The 20,561-nt window shown below is 45.7% G+C and overlaps 2 protein-coding genes across 10 annotated transcripts in view; one reads left to right on the top strand and one right to left on the bottom strand.

Annotated features, from left to right (window-relative positions):
- The first annotated feature begins 991 nt into the window (after positions 1-991).
- On the top strand, positions 992-7,425 carry B3GNT9 (UDP-GlcNAc:betaGal beta-1,3-N-acetylglucosaminyltransferase 9). The gene is made up of 2 exons (XM_077132682.1): positions 992-1,197; positions 1,530-7,425. The coding sequence occupies exon 2, from the start codon at positions 1,544-1,546 to the stop codon at positions 2,750-2,752; it is 1,209 nt and encodes a 402-aa protein (XP_076988797.1). The 5' UTR covers positions 992-1,197; positions 1,530-1,543; the 3' UTR covers positions 2,753-7,425.
- Positions 4,658-20,561, bottom strand: part of PHAF1 (phagophore assembly factor 1) — a 28,262-nt gene continuing 12,358 nt past the window's right edge. For 8 of the 9 annotated variants that reach the window (XM_077132681.1, XM_077132673.1, XM_077132675.1 and 5 more), the window contains 13 exons: positions 19,331-19,374; positions 17,833-17,912; positions 17,467-17,561; positions 16,801-16,898; positions 16,596-16,708; positions 11,762-11,895; positions 10,962-11,045; positions 9,358-9,440; positions 8,840-8,883; positions 6,583-6,626; positions 6,404-6,462; positions 5,716-5,788; positions 4,658-4,978 (listed from right to left, as the gene is read on the bottom strand). In XM_077132681.1, coding sequence (XP_076988796.1) covers positions 4,892-4,978; positions 5,716-5,788; positions 6,404-6,462; positions 6,583-6,626; positions 8,840-8,883; positions 9,358-9,440; positions 10,962-11,045; positions 11,762-11,895; positions 16,596-16,708; positions 16,801-16,898; positions 17,467-17,561; positions 17,833-17,912; positions 19,331-19,374 — 1,038 coding nt within the window. In that variant the 3' untranslated portion in view covers positions 4,658-4,891. The remainder of the gene's footprint in view (positions 4,979-5,715; positions 5,789-6,403; positions 6,463-6,582; positions 6,627-8,839; positions 8,884-9,357; positions 9,441-10,961; positions 11,046-11,761; positions 11,896-16,595; positions 16,709-16,800; positions 16,899-17,466; positions 17,562-17,832; positions 17,913-19,330; positions 19,375-20,561) is intronic. The other variant, XM_077132679.1, reaches the window with a different exon arrangement.

Here is a 20,561-nt window from a genome sequence, read left to right as displayed (position 1 = left end):
GGAGGGAGTGGGAGGTGAGGCAGGAAAGAAAACCTGTATAGAAGACTTCTGAGAAGTCTGTGTACAGGAGAGAGGGAGACTCAGGATGGAGGCTTGACTTTTAAAGGGAGAACACTGGTGGGAAGTCATCAGAGGGACCAGGCATAGCCCGGCAAGATGGTCGGGCATGGGCTGGCAGCAAAAGTGGGCAAGGACCGGACCCTCAATTACCAGGGCACCACTCTGCCCACTTGGGCCCCAGATTAAACCCTTTACCCAAAGTGAACCAATTTCTGCCAGCCTGATCTGGCCTGTAGCAACCCAGGCATGGTCAGTTCCACCTGCTAGATGCTGTGCTGGCTTGGGGCACCGGAGACCAGGGGATTCAGAACTGGACCTAGGCCTGACCCCAAGTTTCTTAGTCTTTGGAGAGACAGACTTAAGTGTTGACCTGTAAAGTTAAAGCACACAGAGTTGATCCACTGGCCTGTGTCCCAGTGGATTGAAGGGGGACAGGGGCAAGGAAGGACAGAGGAAAGGGTCCTGGACTGAACTCTGGACCTGGGACATTCATTGCTCTTACCTTTTCTAACTATGTGATTCTGGGCAAGTCACTTAACTCACTGAGTGCCCCTAACTGGACATGAGCAATGAAAGCTGCTGCTATGGTTGTGAGAACTGTGTTTGTCTCTGTGTATGTTTGGTGATGGTTGGGGCAGAGCCTGGAGTATGGTGGAAGCCCTGTGCCTCCGGGGCACTTACAGGCTCTGCGAGCAGAACCAGGGCAGCTGGTGAGGGGAGGCTATCCAAAGGACGGGCTGGGACAGTTGCCAGGTCAATGCCTAAGACACTTGGCTCCAGAGATCCGGGACCGGACAGCCTAGGGGCTCCTGACAGCCCAGGCCCCGCCTCACTACAGAGACTAATCTGAGAGGCTGACACTTCTCCCAACTCCCCCAAAAGGCGGGTTTGGGGAGTTCAAACCCCCTTCCTCGGGCCTTCCCTGCGAGAGTCGAGAGGATCCCTCTGGATTTCGCCCCCACCCGGAGACCGCTCTCCAGGCGCGGAGGCGGAGCTGAGCTCCAGATGTCCCGGCGCGCACAGCTGGAGGATCACGTGGTAGCGGCCCCGGCCCCTCTTCCTGCCAACGCTGCATTTGGCCCAGGCCCTGTCCATGGCCGCCCTTGGGACCCCGCGCTGAGCCCCGGAGGCCCTGGCGTGAGTGTCTGGATCCCAGGGACAGCGTGGCGGGTGGGGAGGGGTTGAAGATATTGGGAGGCTCCGCGTCTCCCTGCCCGGGCCTATGGCACGGGCCTGGGCCAGAGCTGAAGGAATGGGGGTTGGATTTAGCGGGGAACTTCCTGGCCTTTCAGGTGTCCATCCTGGCGGGTGCGTCAGAGCCCAAGGGTAGGAGAACGACCCGAGGGGCATGAACCGCGGTAGCTGGAGACCCCCGGGGCGTGGCCTCCCGCCCCTCCTCTCGGGCAGGGTGGGGCCAGAAGCCCCCCTGGGCTGCCGCCTCGCGAGCTCCTGACTGTGCTTCGCCGCAGGGGGCGCGGGCGCTATGCGGCGGAGGCTGCGCCTACGCGGGGACGCGACACTCACACTGCTCCTCGGCGCTGCCCTCGGCCTCTTGCTCTACTCACAACGCGACGGCGCGGCCCCGACGACGAGCGCGCCGCCAGCGCTAGAGGGGGCAGTTCGGAGGATCAGCCCTGGAACCCGCGTCTTCCAAGCACCGGAGGCGGACGCAGACCCACCGGCCTACGAAGGGGATACGCCAGCACCGCCCACGCCTACGGGACCCTTTGATTTCGGCGGCTACCTACGCGCCAAGGACCGGCGGCGCTTCCCGCTGCTCATTAACCAGCCGCACAAGTGCAACGGCGATGGTGAACCCGGCGGTAGACCCGACCTGCTCATCGCTGTCAAGTCGGTGGCGGCCGACTTCGAGCGGCGCCAAGCTGTGCGCCAAACGTGGGGCGCTGAGGGCCGCGTGCAGGGGGCGCTCGTGCGCCGCGTGTTCTTGCTGGGCGTGCCCAGGGGAGCGGGCATTGAAGGGGCAGATGTGGAGGGGGCGGGCACGCGAGCGCACTGGCGCGCCCTGCTCCGTGCTGAAAGCCGTGCCTACGCGGACATACTGCTCTGGGCCTTCGACGACACATTTTTCAACCTAACGCTCAAGGAGATCCACTTTCTGGCCTGGACCTCGGCATTCTGTCCCGATGTACGCTTCGTTTTTAAGGGTGACTCCGACGTGTTCGTGCACGTGGGAAACCTGCTGGAGTTCCTTGCACCAAGGGATCCGGCACAGGACCTGCTTGCGGGTGACGTGATTATACAGGCGCGGCCAATCCGCGTGCGGGCCAGCAAGTACTACATCCCAGAGGTTGTGTACGGCCTGCCCGCCTACCCAGCCTATGCGGGTGGTGGTGGCTTCGTGCTTTCTGGGGCCACGGTGCGCCGCCTGGCTGACGCTTGCGCGCAGGTTGAGCTCTTCCCTATCGATGATGTCTTTCTGGGCATGTGTCTACAGCGCCTGCGGCTCACACCTGAGCCTCATCCCGCTTTTCGCACTTTTGGCATCTCCCCACCTTCGGCCGCGCCGCACCTGCGCACCTTCGACCCCTGCTTTTACCGGGAGCTTGTTGTCGTACACGGGCTCTCAGCCGCTGACATCTGGCTTATGTGGCGCCTGCTACACGGGCCAAACAGACCCACATGTGCACATCCATGGCCTGCTGCTGCAGGTCCCTTCCAATGGGGCCCCTAGCCACCCATCCCTACCCCAAACTCTCCTCGTACAGACCCAGGATAGTATGGGACAGCCTTCTTGAAAGGAAGGTTTTCCAAATTGTTGTAGTTATATGGTTTTCCCCAAGGGGAGTGGTGGTGATGGGAACAGAGCAGGGTTTGTGATCACTAATAGGAGATTGACCCTTCGAGAAAGCAAGAGCTGAGGTCCAGATTTTACTACAAATAAGCCCCAGAGATGATGGGATGGACCCGTTTGGTCCTCCTAGTACCTAGTGTCTGTGTTTTGGGTGGAAGAGGGGCTCCTGTGCCATGCTTGCTCCTTGGTTTGGAACCCCTGGGATGATGCAGACACATGCAGGCCTCTACCCAAGGTGGGCTCCACCTGGTTTAGGGGTAGGGGCAGGGCTGGGCCTGGCCTCAGCGGTCATAGACATGGGCAGGTGTTCTGCCACAATTCAACCTGAGGATAGAAGTTTTGGTTCCTTCCTGCCCCCCCAAGCTGGATCCCCAGCCCTGGCCAGTCTATAGATCTTCCTGAGTTCTGCTTTACTGGAGCCAGCCAAACTCCAGGGATGGAGCCACACACAGAAATGCTGGGTCTTACCTTAAGTCTTCCCACACCTCCAACTTCCCATGGCATAAGAACCTACACCCAACACAACCATGTCAATCTCCTATTGGATGCTATATACCTTCTTTGGAGGAGCCAAGGACCATCTCCCCCTAACACTCCTCCACTGTAAGTTTATCAGTATTCTTCAACTACTCACTCCTTTCCTCAACAAAAAACAGCCACACATATTTTAGTACAAACATCTCAGCAAACAGCCCATATGGGCTGTTGCTGAGGGCATTGGTGCTTTATTTGGGGTGGGGTTAGGGAATAGGGAAGGTTGATTGGGAACAGTCCTGACTGCCCCTGACAGTGGGATATGTGTTTTGGGTTCTCTGGCCAGGCCCTGGTCCATAAGGGAAGACACTAGTCAGTCACAAAGTCACAGGAGCACTACACAAGCCTGGCTGTTTGCCCAGGAAACACAAAGGAGCCTGGGGCAGGTCCCCTGTGCATTCACCAATAAACTATACATGATGAGGCTGTACATGAGTTAATTACAAAAGAGTCATATTTACAAAAGTCTGTACACACATTTGAAAAACTCACAAAATTGTCATCTATGTATCACAAGTTGCTAGGCCAAAATATTAAAAATGGGATATTATACATTTCTTTCCTCAATTTCTTTTCAAAGGATTAATACTTTTAAAGCACATATGCTACTTTCCTTAGCAGCCCAGTCCTCCTTCAGCCATTAGAGGTCTCGAGCCATGAATGGGCCTGGCCAAGGGACATGGCCTAGGGTTGGAGCAGGGAGCCAGCCCACAGTGCAGAACAGAATGCTGAAACACAATAAAGGGAAGGGAAGATGTCTTTGGCTAAAACTTTGGCATTCAATTTAAAAAAGGCAAACAGGATGGAACATGCAGCCCCAAAGCAAGATTGGGGCAGAAGGAGGCACAGGTGACCCTGAAGTCTCCAAGAAGGGTGAGAACCAGGCCCAGGCATGTACCAGGATGGTAGAAAGCTGTGTTTCAACCAGTTGGGTATGCCTGCGAGCCTGGCAGGGAGCATGTGCAAGAAAGGAATGGGAAGGGCAGGCAGGCCACCCTGGCCACAGTATCTAAAGTGGATGTAGTGCAAATGTCAAAACCAAGTATGATGAACATGCTCCCTGCTTGCTTTAAGGGTCACAGGGTAATGAGGCCAAAGGCAGGACTCCTTGTCCTTGTCCTTGGTGCCTGTGTCCTCAGTCACAGAAAGAACCCTAAGTTTTCCCAATATGTGGGAATTAGGGTTGCCACCAAGGAGAAAGGACCCTGCCTTTTATATTTGTAGTTGAGAGCTCCTGGGTCCAGGTATCAAGGCTCAGAGTTTGTGCTTCTCTTTGTAGTCTGACGCTGGCAGGCTGAAGACAGGAATATCTGGGCCCCTCATCACACAGCAGAGCACCTAGCCTAAGCCCCACTTCAGAGCATCACAAAAGCCCTTCAACACTGGCAAGATGTCCAAGAAAACCCAAAGGTGGCACACCAAAGCCCACTGAGCAGGGTATGATGCACAGTTCCCCGGGGCAGAGGGGCTCGAGTGGTGATGTTCCTAGGGAAGCTCTGCTGTTCTCAGGTGGGCACCAGGCCTAGGAGGGCCATACAGGGTCACTGAGGCAATGTGGTTATTCTGCATGACCTGGTATAAGGAGAAGATAGTTGGTCAAGGGGGAGGAATAGAAGGGATGCAGGCAAAGCAGGTGGCTAGACCTACAAAACGCACTAGTGGAGTTGTGACTCCAGAGAATGGACTTGAGGAAGGTCCTGTGCACAGGGGCTAGAGCTTATGTGTGTCACATACCTATAAACAGAGCTGGGCTTCCAGATCTGTCAACACCCCCCAATTCATGCTAGAAGTCCCCTGGGTCTTTGCTTGTACCTCATGCAATACATAGCTTTCACCACACTCAGGAGTTTGAAGACATTGTATACAGAAAGGAAAATAGGGGTAGCTCATTTTTCTCTCAAGCCAGTGGGGCTTCTAGAGCCACTCGCCCATAGTGCATTTATTCATGAGCCACTCAAAGGCCCCAGCCTTATTGGCCGAGTCCCACTTGCCCTGTGGTTCATTTCCCTGCCATACCCATTTTCCGACATAAATGTGAAATTTCAGTTACCTCTCATCTTATTGGTACAGAGCACTGCTTCAGCATTCACAATGCTGAATTTCCCCGACATCATTTTTGGACCTCCTCTGATCAAGCGTGGGTAAGTAAGTTCTCAGCAGACAAGATTGCTGGGGCATGGTTAACTGCCCAGCATGGCAGTTAGACCCTCCCCAATCTCACGCAATTACTTGTCTCTCCCTGCTAGGACAATCAACCCCTCAGTGAGCCTACCACTAGGTACCTCCCCCCATGCTCCCACCATGTTTACCTCAAAGATCATACGCTGAAGCCCAAAGCAGAATGTAGAGCCAAATGGATTGGTGTTGTTTGGGGAAGATGACCTGAGACAAGAGAAGCCAGAATTTGAGAGGCAGATAGACGCTAAAACCAGGCAGGGCTCCAGTCCCTTTTGGGATAGGGGCTCTTGGTCAGTAGTCTCTCCTGGCTCTGAGTATATGTCTATCTCCCATGCAGGCCCTCAAAGTCCTGGGCTAGAGATGGTCCTCACTCAGCTCTAAATCATACACAGCCCAACTAGCCAAAGAATGCCAGCTGGGAAAGAAGTTAGGAGGGAACCCTTCAAGTGAGAGGGATACCTGAAAGGGTGGCATAGCAATCAGGAATGGGACTGTGGACTACAGTAGGTAGCAGCCTTGATGGGGAAAAAAAGACCAGGACAGCGAGTCGAAGCCACTTTTCTTGCTGTATGTCAGCGAGGGGTGAGAGGGCCCCCAAAGCTGGAGGCAGGGTGGGAAAAGGTGAGCTAACTCCAGGGGGCCACCTCTGTCTCAGGTAACCTAAAAGAACCGCTAGTCCAGTACTAGTGTGCAGGGTGGGGCAAGAAGCAGTACCAGAAACTTCTATGATTTCTAAACAATATACACTGCCAGGCTTTCCTGGGCCCTCAGGGGTGTGGAGCAGTATGGGGTGGTCAGAGACAGCAATCTCCCACTTACCTGTGTAGGACAACGGGCTTCTCCACAGGGTGCCCCAGGAGCTCCTGGATGTTGTCCCACTGCAGGAGGGATAGGGAACAATAAATGGTTACCAGGTAACTGAGCCTTAGACTGCTGGCAGGTCCATATACACCTCATTCCTGGACCTTGTCAGGTGGGAGTGGAGAGTAGGAGCTCACCTTGCTGTAGGTCGTGCAAGTTTCTAACTGACCATCTGCTTTTTCTGAAAAGAGAACATGGGGGAAATTGGTAGCTGGCCCAGTCTGGAGCCAGTTTCATAACTGCTCAGGTATGTCTCAGCCCCACCTGTGGCCCCATCCCTAGGTAGAATCCAGACTTCACTACCCTTTGCTCTTGGTGTTGGGAGTATGCAGGAGGATAGAAAGGCTGTTCTGGAGTTCCAGTGTGGAAAGGGGGTGGGGGTTGGGATGGGTGAGGAGGGCAGTCAGTAAAACAAGAGCTGCACTACCTGGCAGTGAGCAACTGTCACAAGGCTGGCAGACATTAAGGATGAGTTGGGAGCACCTGGGTCTGTAGACAGGAAACTCTCCCCACCAGAGGTTAACATCCCAAAGTGAGAAGACTCTGGGGGCCTCCAGGAGACTACAGACCAAGAGCAAAGCTGCCACCATAACAAGGAACCCAACCCCGAGGAGTGAAGCTATTGGCAGAAGGTAGGCAAAGCCTCCTCAAACCAGATCTTCTCTGCTTGGATCGTTCTTCCTTTCTATACTAGGAAACTGACTCCAAACCTCACTCCGAGGACACTCATTACTAACCTTTTTTTTTTTTAATGTTTTTTTAATTGTTAAATCACATATATACAAAGAAAAGAAAAGAAAAAAGCAATGATTTTCAAAGGACACTTCAATAAATACACAGAACAGATTTCAGAGTTTGTTATGAGTTTCCATTCCACTATTTCGGATTTTCCCTTCTAGCTGCTCCAAAACACTCAAGGCTAGATGAAATTATTATTTTTTTTGGTGAAAAATAAATTATATACTAAAAAGCAGTACATTTCAAAGCACATCACAACAATTAGTTGTTGAACAGATTTCAGAGTTTGGTCTTGGTTATAATTCCAACATTTTAGGTTTTTATTTCTAGCTGCTCTAAGATACTGAACACTAACAGAAAAACCAATATAATGATTCAGCAATCAGACTCGTTTGTTAAACCCTATCTTCTCTGTATAATTCTACTATCACCTTTGATCTTTCTCCCATTCTTTAGGGGTATTTGGGCTATGCCCATTCTAACTTTTTCATGTTGGAAGAGGCTGTCAATAACATGGGAGAGGGGGATGGAACTAGTTGATGTTCTGGAAAGGCTGGGCCCTCTGCATTTCAGGACTTATCTGGTTTAAAAGCTTGCGTAAGAGTGACCTCCAGAGTCACCTCTCGACTCTAAGAACTCTCTCAGTCACTGATATCTTATTTGTTATACTTCTTTTCCCCCTTTTGGTCAGGATGGCATTGTTGATCCACGGTGTCAGGGCCAGACTCATTCCTGGGAGTCATCTCCCATGCTGCCACGGAGACTTTCACCCCTGGATGTTGTGGCCCACGTAGTGGGGAGGGCAATGATTTCAGTCGCAGTTAGGCTCAGAGAGAGAGAGAAGCCACATCTGGCAATAGAAGAGGCCCTCTGGCAGTAACTCTTAGGCATAGCTATAAGTGGGCTAAGCTTCTCCACTACATACATAAACTACATAAGAGAAAGCTTCAAGATCAAGGGTTTGGCCTATTGATTTGGGTGTCCCTAATGTTTGACACAGTATCAGGGGTTTCCCTGGTGGTAAAGTTTAATAGTTCCATATTTTTTCTCTCATCCCTCAAGGGGATGCCAATACTTTTTGATTATTTGCTTAATAACCAGGATGTATCTAGGCTTTACATTAAGCTATACAGGATTAATGGCCCTCATTCTTATTCTGGGCTCCCTGTGTTTGGATTGTTTAAATGATCTATCCAGATAGGTTGAGGTAGATTATGTGCTACAGAAAATTTATTTTCTGGACAAAATTAACCTTTCTTCCTTTGGTCTCAGAGCAGATGAGATTTTAAAATATAGACAATATCTTTCTTACCCCTGTATTCTGAATTACCTTAATCCCAATCTGATTAGCTTTGTTCTTAATTCTAAATACCAGATTGTACATATATACAACAGCCTCTTGAAATCCGGAAATAATAATTACCACTCTGGGCTAAATGTGAGTACTATAAGAGTTTACAATTTGGCCCCTGTTTTCTTATAAGTATCTTCTAAATGACACCATACAATTGCTCTTTTGTTTCTGACTTATTTTGCCTCACCAAATGTCCCACAGGTTCACTGACAATGTTGAATGCCTCACAACTTCATTCCTTTTTGTAGCAGTACAATATTCGATCATATGTATACACCATCATCTGCCAATCTACTACTCACCTTTTTTTATGGCTAGTGGGATCTTGAACTCACAGCGGTGGTAACTGGAGACAGAAGGAGATGAGATAAAGGCTGAGCCCCCTGGGAAACCTGACTACTCCTGCGCTCCAATTTTTCACCCCAGGGAAACAAAGAATCAAATACATCTGCCCAAAGCCCTTATCTGGGTCTCTGACACAGCATCCACTGGGGAAGGTGAAATTTAGGCACAAAGTCAAATAGAAAAGAGCATGGCCCTGGGATCTGATGACCATATCACGTTGGACTAGATACCAAGCTTTCCAAATCTATGTCCCATTTGTAAAATGGGCATAAATAGAGAGATGTAAGACATTGGGCACGGTGCCAGGAACACAGCAAACACTTAGCTAATGTGGTTCACTTCCCTAGAAATGGCTAAAATTCAGGAGTAAATAATGTACTGATCATCCAAAGCCATAAGCTTTCTTTCCTGGGATTTTTTTTTTAGCCCAGAACTCACTTCTCAGAGGGGGAGATATGGGTATAGGTATACTCACATGTTAAAATTATAATGTCCAGGGTAATTGGTGTGTAGGACAAACTTCTTCACCTTGTGTGTATTTGCATCAAAGAGGATGTCCTGGGATAAAAAACAAGGGTACTCAAGTAGGTCATGTTACTGAGGCAGGGCAGGAGCCTTTCCAAAGACATAGCCAACTTGGGAACTCTCACTATGGGGATACCTGAGGGCAAACGCTTCCTCCTGAAGTTCAGTGAAGGGAATACGAAGCCAAGCAGCCTTTAGTGTGTATCTTCAGTGAGGAACCCTGCCACATATATCTCTCCCAACCTAAATGTTTTACCACTAGGCATGGCAAGCACAGGGGACTTATAGCTCCCACTGCTTGGGAACTACATGTCAGTGAGATCTTGCCTGCCAACATACACCTGCTAAAAAAGACAACTGAGCATATATTCTGACTTAAAGGCTACCCAAGAAGATACAGATGTCACTTGACGCTTGAGGGACTTATGGCTTCTAGTATACCCTCTCTCTGGGAGTGGTGTCAACCTCTGGAAAAAGTTCCAGTCTGAACTGTCACCAGGACTCAGACCATGATTTGATACTACCTACTGAAAACTTCCACTTATCACCCCACTACCTTTCCAGGTTTCCATCATTTTGGCTGCTCTGGTCTATGGTCCTGTAGTTACTGCTGACTCAATTCTGGATCAAAACCACACTAAGTCCTATAAGACTGGCCCCTTCTCTCTTTGTTCCCTGTTATCTAATATTGCTAACCCTCAAACTCAGTGGTCTGGTTCTCAACAGCACCATTCTCTCCTGTCACCATCCAACCCTCAAGAGCTTCCAATTCCACCGTAGCTCTTCCACCCCTCCTAAAAATGCCATCTGACTCCTGCTCAGTCTTTCTCACATCAATAGACCTAGCTTCTCCTTTCTGCTTATCTGGAATCCACCCTTCAAGATTCAGAGTACTTTGCTGCCCATCCCTTGCCCCCAAAGGATTCTCTGCTTCAGACCCCAGAACGCTCAAGGTTGGAAGACACATTCCAGACTTGCCCTGCTGGGTCCCATTTTAATAGGACATCTCAGTCTTCTGAGACGCATCTTGCTAGTGCAGTGTATGTACAATCACTTCTCACACATGCATCTTAACCACCAGCTGGACTGTCAATGCTGAAGGTGGTCCTTCTGGCACCCTAGGACCAGAGTTTAGGACTGTACCAATGCCTCTAGGGTGTCTCCCTGAACAAAACTGAGGAGATTCTGAACCTTTTTAGTATCTCTGTTTTGTGACTTTAAAAGATCCTATGCTCTACAAATGGGCCATTTCTAATGTATCTTAACCTGATGATTTCTAGAGCCTCCATCCGTGGACCATGTTTTCCTCAGAAAAGAAGTCAAGACACTTCTTTTCTTGGGAATCCTGTGTTTTGCATCCATACTGGTTGCAGGACATGTCTACTTTAGCATACAAGAGGCAGGACACACTGGGCAAAACCAGCTAAGTTTCCCATTCCCCAGGAATGGTTACAGCTGCTTGTGTACACATAAGGTGTGCAAAGGTACATTGCTCACTCTGACATATGACTATATCCACAGAAAGGAATGTTTCTCTAAGGAATCACAACTTACCACCCCAAGAGTGAAGTAGTTAAAAAAGTAGTCATTGCATTTGGATGGAACTTGCTTATGAGGGGAAGGAGAATGAATTTTCATCTGTTAGGAAAAAAATTAAAATGGATTAAAACTCAACCCCTTAATACAATCAGATTAGGTGAAAGTCTACAAATTGCAATTCTTATACAGGCATACCTCGAAGCTATTGTGGGCTTGGTTCCAGACTAGTGCAATAAAGCGAATATTGCAATAAAGCGAGACACAATTTTTTTGGTTTTCCAGTCCATTTAAAAGTTATGTTTTACACTATATTTTAGTGTATTAAGTATGCAATAACATTATGGCTAAAAAACAATGTACATAACTTAATTAAAATGGGACACAGAGACACAAAGTGAATACATTGTTGAAAAAAAAGCCACCGACAGACTTGCTTGATAGCAGGGTTGCCACAAACCTTCAATTTGTGAAAAATGCAATACCTGCGAAATGCAATAAAACGAGGTGTGCCTGTATAAGATTAAGCTGAGTGAGCAAGAGTTGTGGGAGTTGCAGCTGTTGTAGACTATAGACAGGAACCCTCCAAGGAAAGGCAGGCCCTATAAGCAGGGACAAAGGCAGGATAACTTGAACAACAGGGGTCAGAAAAGTGCTTCCAATTCACTTCTCTACCAGCTTTTAGTAGAACAGATTCTATGGGAAAATAGCAAATGTTTTATATTTATTAAATTAAATGGATTAAAAATAATAAATGAAGAGACTACCTATTCATTCAAGAGATTACCTATATACATATATAATTTTATTCCCCCTACCTTGTCTTCTGATTTATAGAAGACCTTGTGTGGAGAGCCAAGCATGCTAAGAACACCTTGGCAGGAATCACCAAAGTACACTGAACGTTCAAATACCCGCATCTTGGCATCTGCTAATAGGCCAGGTCCACAGCCTGCAGAGAACAAAGGAGGATGGTAAGATTCCTAGCCAGGGCCTTCGGGACCCCAAAGAGGCTACTGGTTGCCTGCTACATTACCAGGTCTGGCTGCATACAAGCAGATAAACCAAGTCACCAGGGCTCAAGACTCTTAAAAAAAAAATCAGCAATATATGGTACTATGGAAGTGTATAACAAGGGGGCTATTATTGTTATCCTGACAATACACAAGGATTTATGTTAAGAGGTACTTCCTCAATGGTAGCCCCAACCAAATGGAGACTGAACATAAAAGACCACCATTCTGTCAAGGACCAAAAAAAGTGGAGCATCAATTAACTCACTCCCTACTTCTACACACCCAGTAGAGCCCTTTAACTCACTCAAAAGAGAAAAACCAAGAACTATAGAAGGACTAGAATTCCTGGTACCATGACATCACCTACTCTGCACTGGGCTTTATAATTTGAAAGCTCTTTCCTGTACAACAAGCCAGGGATCCAAAATCTGAACTAACTAGGTTCTGGGTCTTCAGCTAGCCCAAGAGGGCCTTATCTCTAGTCTTAGAACATACATACTGAGAAGCAAACAAAGGCTGTATTTAAATTAATTCGATCCTAGGAAAACCATGGTTCACATTAACCTGTTAATAAATCCTGTAGCTAAGAAGGCTGGGTTACCTATGGACCTCACCCAAAGTCCTGTCAAGCTGGGCTGTGGACCCAAAGTTTCCAGTGGCCTCTTGAGATTGTGACTTAACAGAAACAGTATTTTTTTTCCTATTAACAGTGAGTAGTAAGAGGTTTAACTTCAGGAATATGCTGTCTGGGGTAGAACTGGCCAAGATACTCAGCCTCAACAGGCTCCTTCTGCTGACACCTGTGTTAACCAACTGCTCCAATCCTGGATATCCCAGAAACAAAGGTGCCTATATTTCAAGCAACAGTTCTCCTTAGAAGACACACACTAAATCATTTGACTTCATTGCCACATCTAATTCCTTCAAAATCATTGTTTAAGTTCATACCTTTTTCAAAGAGCTCGTGTTTTGCCTTGGCTAGAAACCACATTTTATGGAATTTCTAACTTAGAGGTAGTGAACTAATTCTTCAGGGGATTATGTTCATAGTTTCTATATATCAGATTCTTTTTTTTTTGTTCAAGCCTAGGTGTTCTTTTTTTTTTTAATATTTTTTTTATTGAGAAATCTTCACATACATACTTTTTATACATGGTACACAATGGCTCACAATATTATCACATAGTTACGTATTCATCACCATGATAATTTTTTAGAACATCTGCATCACTCCAGAAAAATAAATAAAAAAAACTCATACACACCATATATCTTACTCCTCCCTCTCATTGACCACTAGTGTTTCCAATTACCCAATTTATTTTACCCTTTGTCTACCCTATCATTTATTTATATCCATTTTTATTCATCTGTACATACCCCGGATATAAGGAACATCAGACACAAGATTCTCACAATCACATAGTCACATTTAAAACGTTATACCTTTACAGAATCATCTTCAAGAATCTAGGCTACTGGAACACAGCTCAACAGCTTCTGGTACTTCGCTCTACCACTCCAACACATCATAAACTAAGAAGGGATATCTATATAAAGTGTAAGAATAACCTCCAGGATAATCTCTTGACTCTGTCTGAAAACTCTCAGCCACTGAAACTTTATTTTGTCTCATTTCTCTCTTCCCTCTTTTGGTCAAGAAGTCTTTGTCAATCTCTTGATGCCAGATCCTGGCTTATCCCAGGCTTTCTGTCCCACATTGCCAGGGAGGTTTACACCCTGGGAGCCATGTCTCACATGCGAGGGAAGGCAGTGAGTTCACATGCTAAATTGGCTTAGAGAAAGAGGGCATATCTGAGCAACAAAAGAGGTTCTGTGGGGGGTGACTGTAAAGCCTAATTTTAAGTAGGCTTAGCCTATCCTTCACAGGAGTAAGTTTCATGGGGGTGAACCCCAAGATCTAGGGCTCAGCCTATCGATTTGGTTGTCCCCACTGTCTGCAAGAGTATTAGAAAGTCTCCAAATGGGGATGTTAAATATTTCCTTTCTCCTCATTCTCCCAAGGGGATTTTGCAAATAGTTCTTTATTCACTGACCACAATGCCCTGGGATTTATCAGGGTATCACACTAACCTGGACAAACCAACAAGATCTCACGCCCTATTCAAGATTCCATGTACTTATAGTGTTCAACTAAACCGACCATAAAAGTTAAATTAGGAAGTGCACTATCCAAAATATAAATTTTGCACCAAATAAACATCATTCACTTTAGTCTCACTCAGAGATTTTAAAATATGGACGACATCATCCTTTACCCAGTCTTCTAGCATACCTTAGTCCTATCCAGATTAGCTTCATTCATATCTCTAGTTGAAGTCTGATTCCCCTTTTCAACTTTTTAAACAGTTCTTGTATGGGGTACTGCTTACTTTCATAGCTTCAGAGCTCTAACTCTGAGTCTCAGTGCCACATAAGTCCCCAAAGTTTCTGGGAAATACCATGTTATATACAAACAGCTCAGTATCTCAAAATTTAGAATAAACAGTTACACCTCATGAATATATGTGACTGCTGTAAGAGTTTACAATCTAGGACTCTTTTCAATAAGTCCCAACCTAATAACTCATGCTCTTGACTTTAGTTCATTGAATTTCTATATTATAGTTAGTCCATATGATTGAGGCATGACACTATTTTTTTTTCTTGATATTTTATTAACATACAGCTCTTAAGGTTTATTCACCTAGTTGCATTCCTCACAACTTCACTCCTTCTTGTGGCCACTCAGTAGTCTATTGTATGTATATACCATAGTTCCCCTTTTCATTCCTCCATCGCTGTACTCTTAGGCCTCCATTCACTGTGGATCAGGAACACTGCAGCCATAAGTACCAGTGTGCAAATGTCCATTCCTGTCTTCACACTCAGTTTCTCCAGGTATATAGTGAGCAACAGGGTTTCAGGATCATATGGCAAACCCACCCCTAGCCTCCTTTGGAACCACCACACTGTCCTCCAAGGGGCTGCACCTTTTATTTCCCTACTGACAGTGAACAGGTACATCTCTTTCTCCACATTTTCTCCAGCACTTCCCTCTGTTCATTTTTTTTTAAACTTTTTTATTGTGTAATATAACATATATACAAAGCAAAGAAAGAAAAAAGCAATAATTTTCAGAGTACTCTTCAACAAGTAGTTACAGGACAGATCCCAGAGTTTGTCATGGGCTACCATATCATCCTCTCTTTCTCTCTGTTTATTTTTAAACAGCCTGACTCATACATTATACAAGCCAGACTAAGTGTATAGACATGCCTTTGCCACCATACTCTATCTGAAGACATTTTCTTTTCTTCCACAAAGAATCCATACCTCTTTCCCAACCCGCCCCCCGCCCCTGCCCTGGCCTGTTGACATCTGTATTCCTTCAGCTCCAACTGCTCAATCTCTACCCTGTTTCTATCTCTTGATAACCTGTGTTCTTAACTTCAATTTTCCAAGTTCACTCATTAATGTTAGTTCATATAAATGAGACCATACAGCATTTGTCCTTTTGTTTCCGGTTAAGTTCACTCAGCATGTCCTCAAGGTACATCCAAACTGTCACATGCATCTTGACTTTACTGTCTTACAGCTGTGTAATATTCCATCATATGTATATACCACAGCTTGTTTAGCCACTAATCCGGTGATGGACATTTGGGCTGTTTCCATCTCTTGGCAACTGTAAATAATGCTGCTATAAACACTGGTGTACAAATATCTGTTTGTGTTTGTTTTTTTTTTGATAATGGCCATTTCTAGTGGGTATCAGATGATATCTCATTGAGGTTTGATTTGCATTTCCCTAATAGCCAGTGAAGTTGAGCATCTTTTCATGTGCCTTTTAGCCATCTTCTGAGAAGTATGTGTTCATGTCTTTGCCCATTTTTAAATTGGGTTGTTTGTCTTTTTGTTGTTGAGTTGAAGAATCTCTTTATTTTTCTGGATACTTAACCCTTATCTAATATGTGGTTTCTAAATATTTATATACCAGATTCTTAACAGTTAAGAATCAATGCCCAAGAGACTGATGCAAGCCCTCACCTTAACAAACGTTGGAGCTAGACTATGAGCTCCATGAAAACATGGTCCTTCTGGGAGTTTTCAGACCCCCTTTAAGGAGACAAACTCTATATCTGAAATCCCTGCCAAATCTGAGGTACAAACTAGTTGAGACTGACCAGGCAGGAGAAAGTCACAAAACAGGGCATGGACCTTTAAAGACTAGCTATTGAAGTTAGCAACTCTTTCTTGTTCATGGTCAGCAGAACTCTCAGCAGGGTGTGGGCAGACCACAATTTAAAAAGCCCTGCCCATCTTCTCTGAAAACTTATCAGCAAGTCTGGAAAAGGGGAGAACAGACAACACTGCAACCCACAGGATACATCTATAGGAAATAACCCAGGAACCACTGCAAAGTTACACAGTACAGAGCATATAGAAGATTTGTCTATGTGCTGAGGGAAACAGCATTACTGTTGTATATTAAAAATTGCTAATGATAAGATTGTCTTGACCTTTTACAAATTTAAATGATAGCTCTAATCATACACATCTGCATCATCCTCCTAAAAACTACTTCTAAGCATGTAGGATTTTGGAATTTTCCATCCCAAAGTTAGTAACTGACCTGCAGCAAGTAGACGAAGTCGTAAACCTGAAGGTCCAGTTCCATCTCGAAGAACATCTACACTCTCAGCATACACGTTGCCCAGGAAACAGCTCAGGGGCATCACAGGAGCCCTGGGAGCAGGCATAAAATGAGCAGAGGATTTGCCTTCCTCTTCCAGAGAGCCCACATCTTAGCATGAAACTCATGAACACCCCCCACTTACTTGGTATCCTGCAGGCTGTTTCCACTGTAGATATACATTCGTTTCACAGTTGCTCCGTGGGGGATCTGTAGAGAAGCTAGACCATGGGCAAAATTGGGCTGCAAATACAGGACAGGAGCTTTACTAATGACTCAGGCTCTGGCCCTCCCTGTCTTTAACAACCGCCAGGTCAAAGTACAGAGTCAAATCTGGCACCAAGTCAATAACTCATCCCAACTATACAAATTCATTTTTATTTAATTCTACTTAGCTTTATGAAAAGGTATTTTCATAAGCTTGAGTGAGGATGTTGTTGCCTAAGCACGAATGAAACTTTGCCAAGAGCAACAGACAGCTGAAAATCCAAAGGATGTAATCTCTCAAATTTTAGGCCACTGAGAAAAACCACAGTGTTTAGGAGATTTAAGGTAATGCACAGCTGGATTCATCTCTGAAAAATGAGCTTGACCTCACTTTGCAGTAAGTGATAAGTCCCCTCATACTGGGAATGCTAGCCTGGGCCTTGTTCTTCATCTGTCAACCTGCTCACCCCAACCCCTTGGCCTCTGAAGAGCTCAGACAAGGAAACCAAAGAAAGGGTGTCTATCCAGCCTCCCTCCATGGCACTGGCCTGCTGACCTATACCACCTGGGTACTGGCCAGCAAATACCAGGGAGAAGGGCTAACCTCGTACTTTGGAGCCTCAGTCCATGAGTCTAACTGAAAAGAGAAAGACAGTCCTCTGAAGTTGAGATGGAAGAGCTGCTCAGCGGAGTTGTACACTGTGGGAGGTGTGGAGGAAAAGAAAAAATGACATGGTTGAATGGTACCCAAAGTTGCTAAAATAAACCAGCCTGGCAGGGAGTAATGACTGGCACCACCCTCCCCTTGCGTCTCATTTTTGAACAGACCTACTAAGCTGAAAACAAGGAGCTTTCCTTCACATTCAAATATCAAGCCCCAAATTAACCAGCCCCAGGGGTTGGGGATATGATGGTGTCACTTGCCAGATTTATTGCTATGGGCTGCCACAGCTGACCATAAGAATCATACCTCCAGGATGGGTTGCGCCAAAAGACTGGTCAATCTGTTCAATGGTGGGAGCTATGGCCTGAGAGTTAAAATGCACTCCACTGAAAAACAAAGAAACTTTTTAATACTAAGCTTTGCATGACAGACCTACAGATCAATGGAAGAAGCTGGAAGAGTTATTCTTAAAACACAGGCAAGTGAATCTACACTCTACATCTCAAAAGTTTAACTAAAGGATTTTTAAATAAGAATTTATGAGGTTAGAACAAGGTCAATACTGTTACAGAGCTATCCTCTGGGCCCTCCCAAGGTATCTGTGGACACCAGACATAGTTCAGAAGGAAAAAAAATCTGGTCTCGGCTCCATGACATTCACTAGCTCAGTAGGGCATTCAATCCTGGACAAAGTATGACCCAAAGAATAGTCACAATTGGTGTGGTCTCCCAGGATGCATATTAGTAGCCTGGCATGAAAAGGAACTTTCTTAGAAAAGGACTTGACATCTTAAAAGAAGAGTATACCCAAACAAGATAGTCTGTTTCCTTAACAGGTAGAAGAGCCAGCACTCACAGAGTGGGTGGGTGGGGGACAGATCCCATGCAAAGAACAAAAAAAATGGGCTGAGCTTGGGAGCAAACAGGGGCATAGATTTCTTTTAAGAAGGAAGCTTAAAAATTAAGAATCACGTTTTAAAAATACCATCATTTATGGAGCCTCCCCACTTTTTTTTTTCTTACCAGACACTGTGCTATCCCTTTTATCGGCATTATCTCAAGTCATCCTAACAACCCAGCAGCCACACTACTGACCTCATTTTTCTGAGGAAAACAAGCTCAGAGATTAAGTGACTTGTCTATGGTCACAGGACTAGAAGACAACTAGAAATTTCAGGGGCAAACGTATAAACATTACACATTTGCTCATGCACTCTTCCTTCAGCAAATGTTGCTTAAGCCTGCCCCAGGAGTTGGGTCTTCAAAGGGAAGGGGAAGACTGCAAAAGAGACTTACTAAAAGGGATATTCAAAATGCTAGCATAGCACCTTGCTATAATGGGGGCCCAAATATTTGGGGATTGCATAGGTCATCCCCATCTTCAGTCTAAAATGGAGATTTTGGCCCCCCAAATGCTGGTCTCTTGGGCAGAGCATTTGGAGTTAGACCTATTTGGTTTCTCCTACCTTTGTTGCTTATGAAAAGAGGGGCCAACAGATGCTGGGCAGGAGAGGGCAGCTGTGACCCACAAGAAAACCACATAAACCCTCAGGCTAGGTTCTGCTTTGCTGTGAGGATTTAAAAAAATGACATATATGTGAAGGGTTTAACACACAGTATGCTCTTAAGGAGGTTTACTGCTCTTCCTCAGGAAACTGAGCAGGGCTCCAGGTTGCCTCAAGAAATCATGACTATAATCCTTGGAATGCTACAGATGGGAATCCATTAGTAATTTCATGAAGGTAGTAGCAGGTAAAATCCATCTGTACAAACATAACATACACCAGTGGGGGAAAAAACTTACCAATATTTTAATTTTACTTTAGTCAAGTCATATACTTCAATCACCTAAAAAAAAAAAAAAAAAGTAAAAAACCAAGTGCTTGAGAGTTACTAATGTTCTGAATTTGTTAAGATTGAAAAAGATTAAAAACACATTAATAGGTGGGGGGTACATTGGAATTCTCTGTATAGTATTTGCATTATTTTTATAATTTACCTGTGAATTCAAAATTATTTCAAAATCAAAAGCTAAAACACACACACACACACAAATTTATAGAAAAAAATAGAAAAGCCGAAAAACCTATCACTAGCTGAAATTCTCTTAAAATGTCACAAATTATACCTTTTGTTTTAATTTTTTAATTGGGGGAAAAATACATACCATACATATACCACTACCCCTACTAACCCCCCTTCTAGTGAACTGTTCAACAGATGTCTGTGGATGCTCTGGGTCAGGGAACTTACATCTGAACCAATGCTGGGACACTAAGGAAGACTACATGCCACCCATTTGGGGCAATGAGATCTTCCACGAAAACAAATTCATCCAGGTTGCTAAGGGTATGTCTTGGACACTGAACCTCCTTCCTTCCATTCCATATCCTGCTGCATTATAAAAACCTAAATCAAGTTATGCCACATTACATTCACTTAGGACAAGTGTGACAACACCCACTTATGTGCTCAAAGAAGGGCATCAGGCTAAACCCAAAGACTCTCTCAGGACCTGAAGAGTGAAATCTGCTCTTAAGTTGGTTCAGCAGCAAATGAACTGTCAACAACTCAGGGCACAGACAAAGGAAAAGGCATTGTACACTCAACCATTAGTGATGTCAAGTAATGAACATGTCAAAGTCCACCATGCCAATGATGTCAAGGACTTAGCAGTTAGCAGCATGGCTGGCTGGGGCCTGAGGTACCACCAACCATCCTCTAGCTGGTAAGTCTGGCCCTCATTTGAGGAGGCACAAGCAGAGCTGGCTCAGTGCCAGCCCCACCAATCTAGGCCCAATCATAGAAAATGCTATTCCTACATTTGAGTGTAGGAACATCTGGCATTGTTGTGGAAACCAGGAAATAAAAATGCAGGTTACTCTTGGCCAGAGTCGCAGGCTCTAACTTAAGAGACCATAACACTGAATCACTAGTTGGACACCTCTATGTAGCTATTCTTCTGATCTTATCTGTAGGAAAGGACTGCTCCCTCTGCTGGGCTGCCTCAGTACTTCAATTAACCCTTTCCTCCA

The sequence above is a fragment of the Tamandua tetradactyla genome, chromosome 16 (genome assembly GCF_023851605.1).
Source record: "Tamandua tetradactyla isolate mTamTet1 chromosome 16, mTamTet1.pri, whole genome shotgun sequence".
NCBI classification, from domain to species: domain Eukaryota; kingdom Metazoa; phylum Chordata; class Mammalia; order Pilosa; family Myrmecophagidae; genus Tamandua; species Tamandua tetradactyla.
The sequence above is the reverse complement of the archived record's forward strand: the minus strand, read 5'-3'. Positions and strand labels throughout refer to the sequence as shown.

Bases quoted from the DNA above. Each gene is read 5' to 3' on its own strand.
- B3GNT9 (XM_077132682.1), top strand. From the start codon at position 1,544: ATGCGGCGGAGGCTGCGCCTACGCGGGGACGCGACACTCACACTGCTC.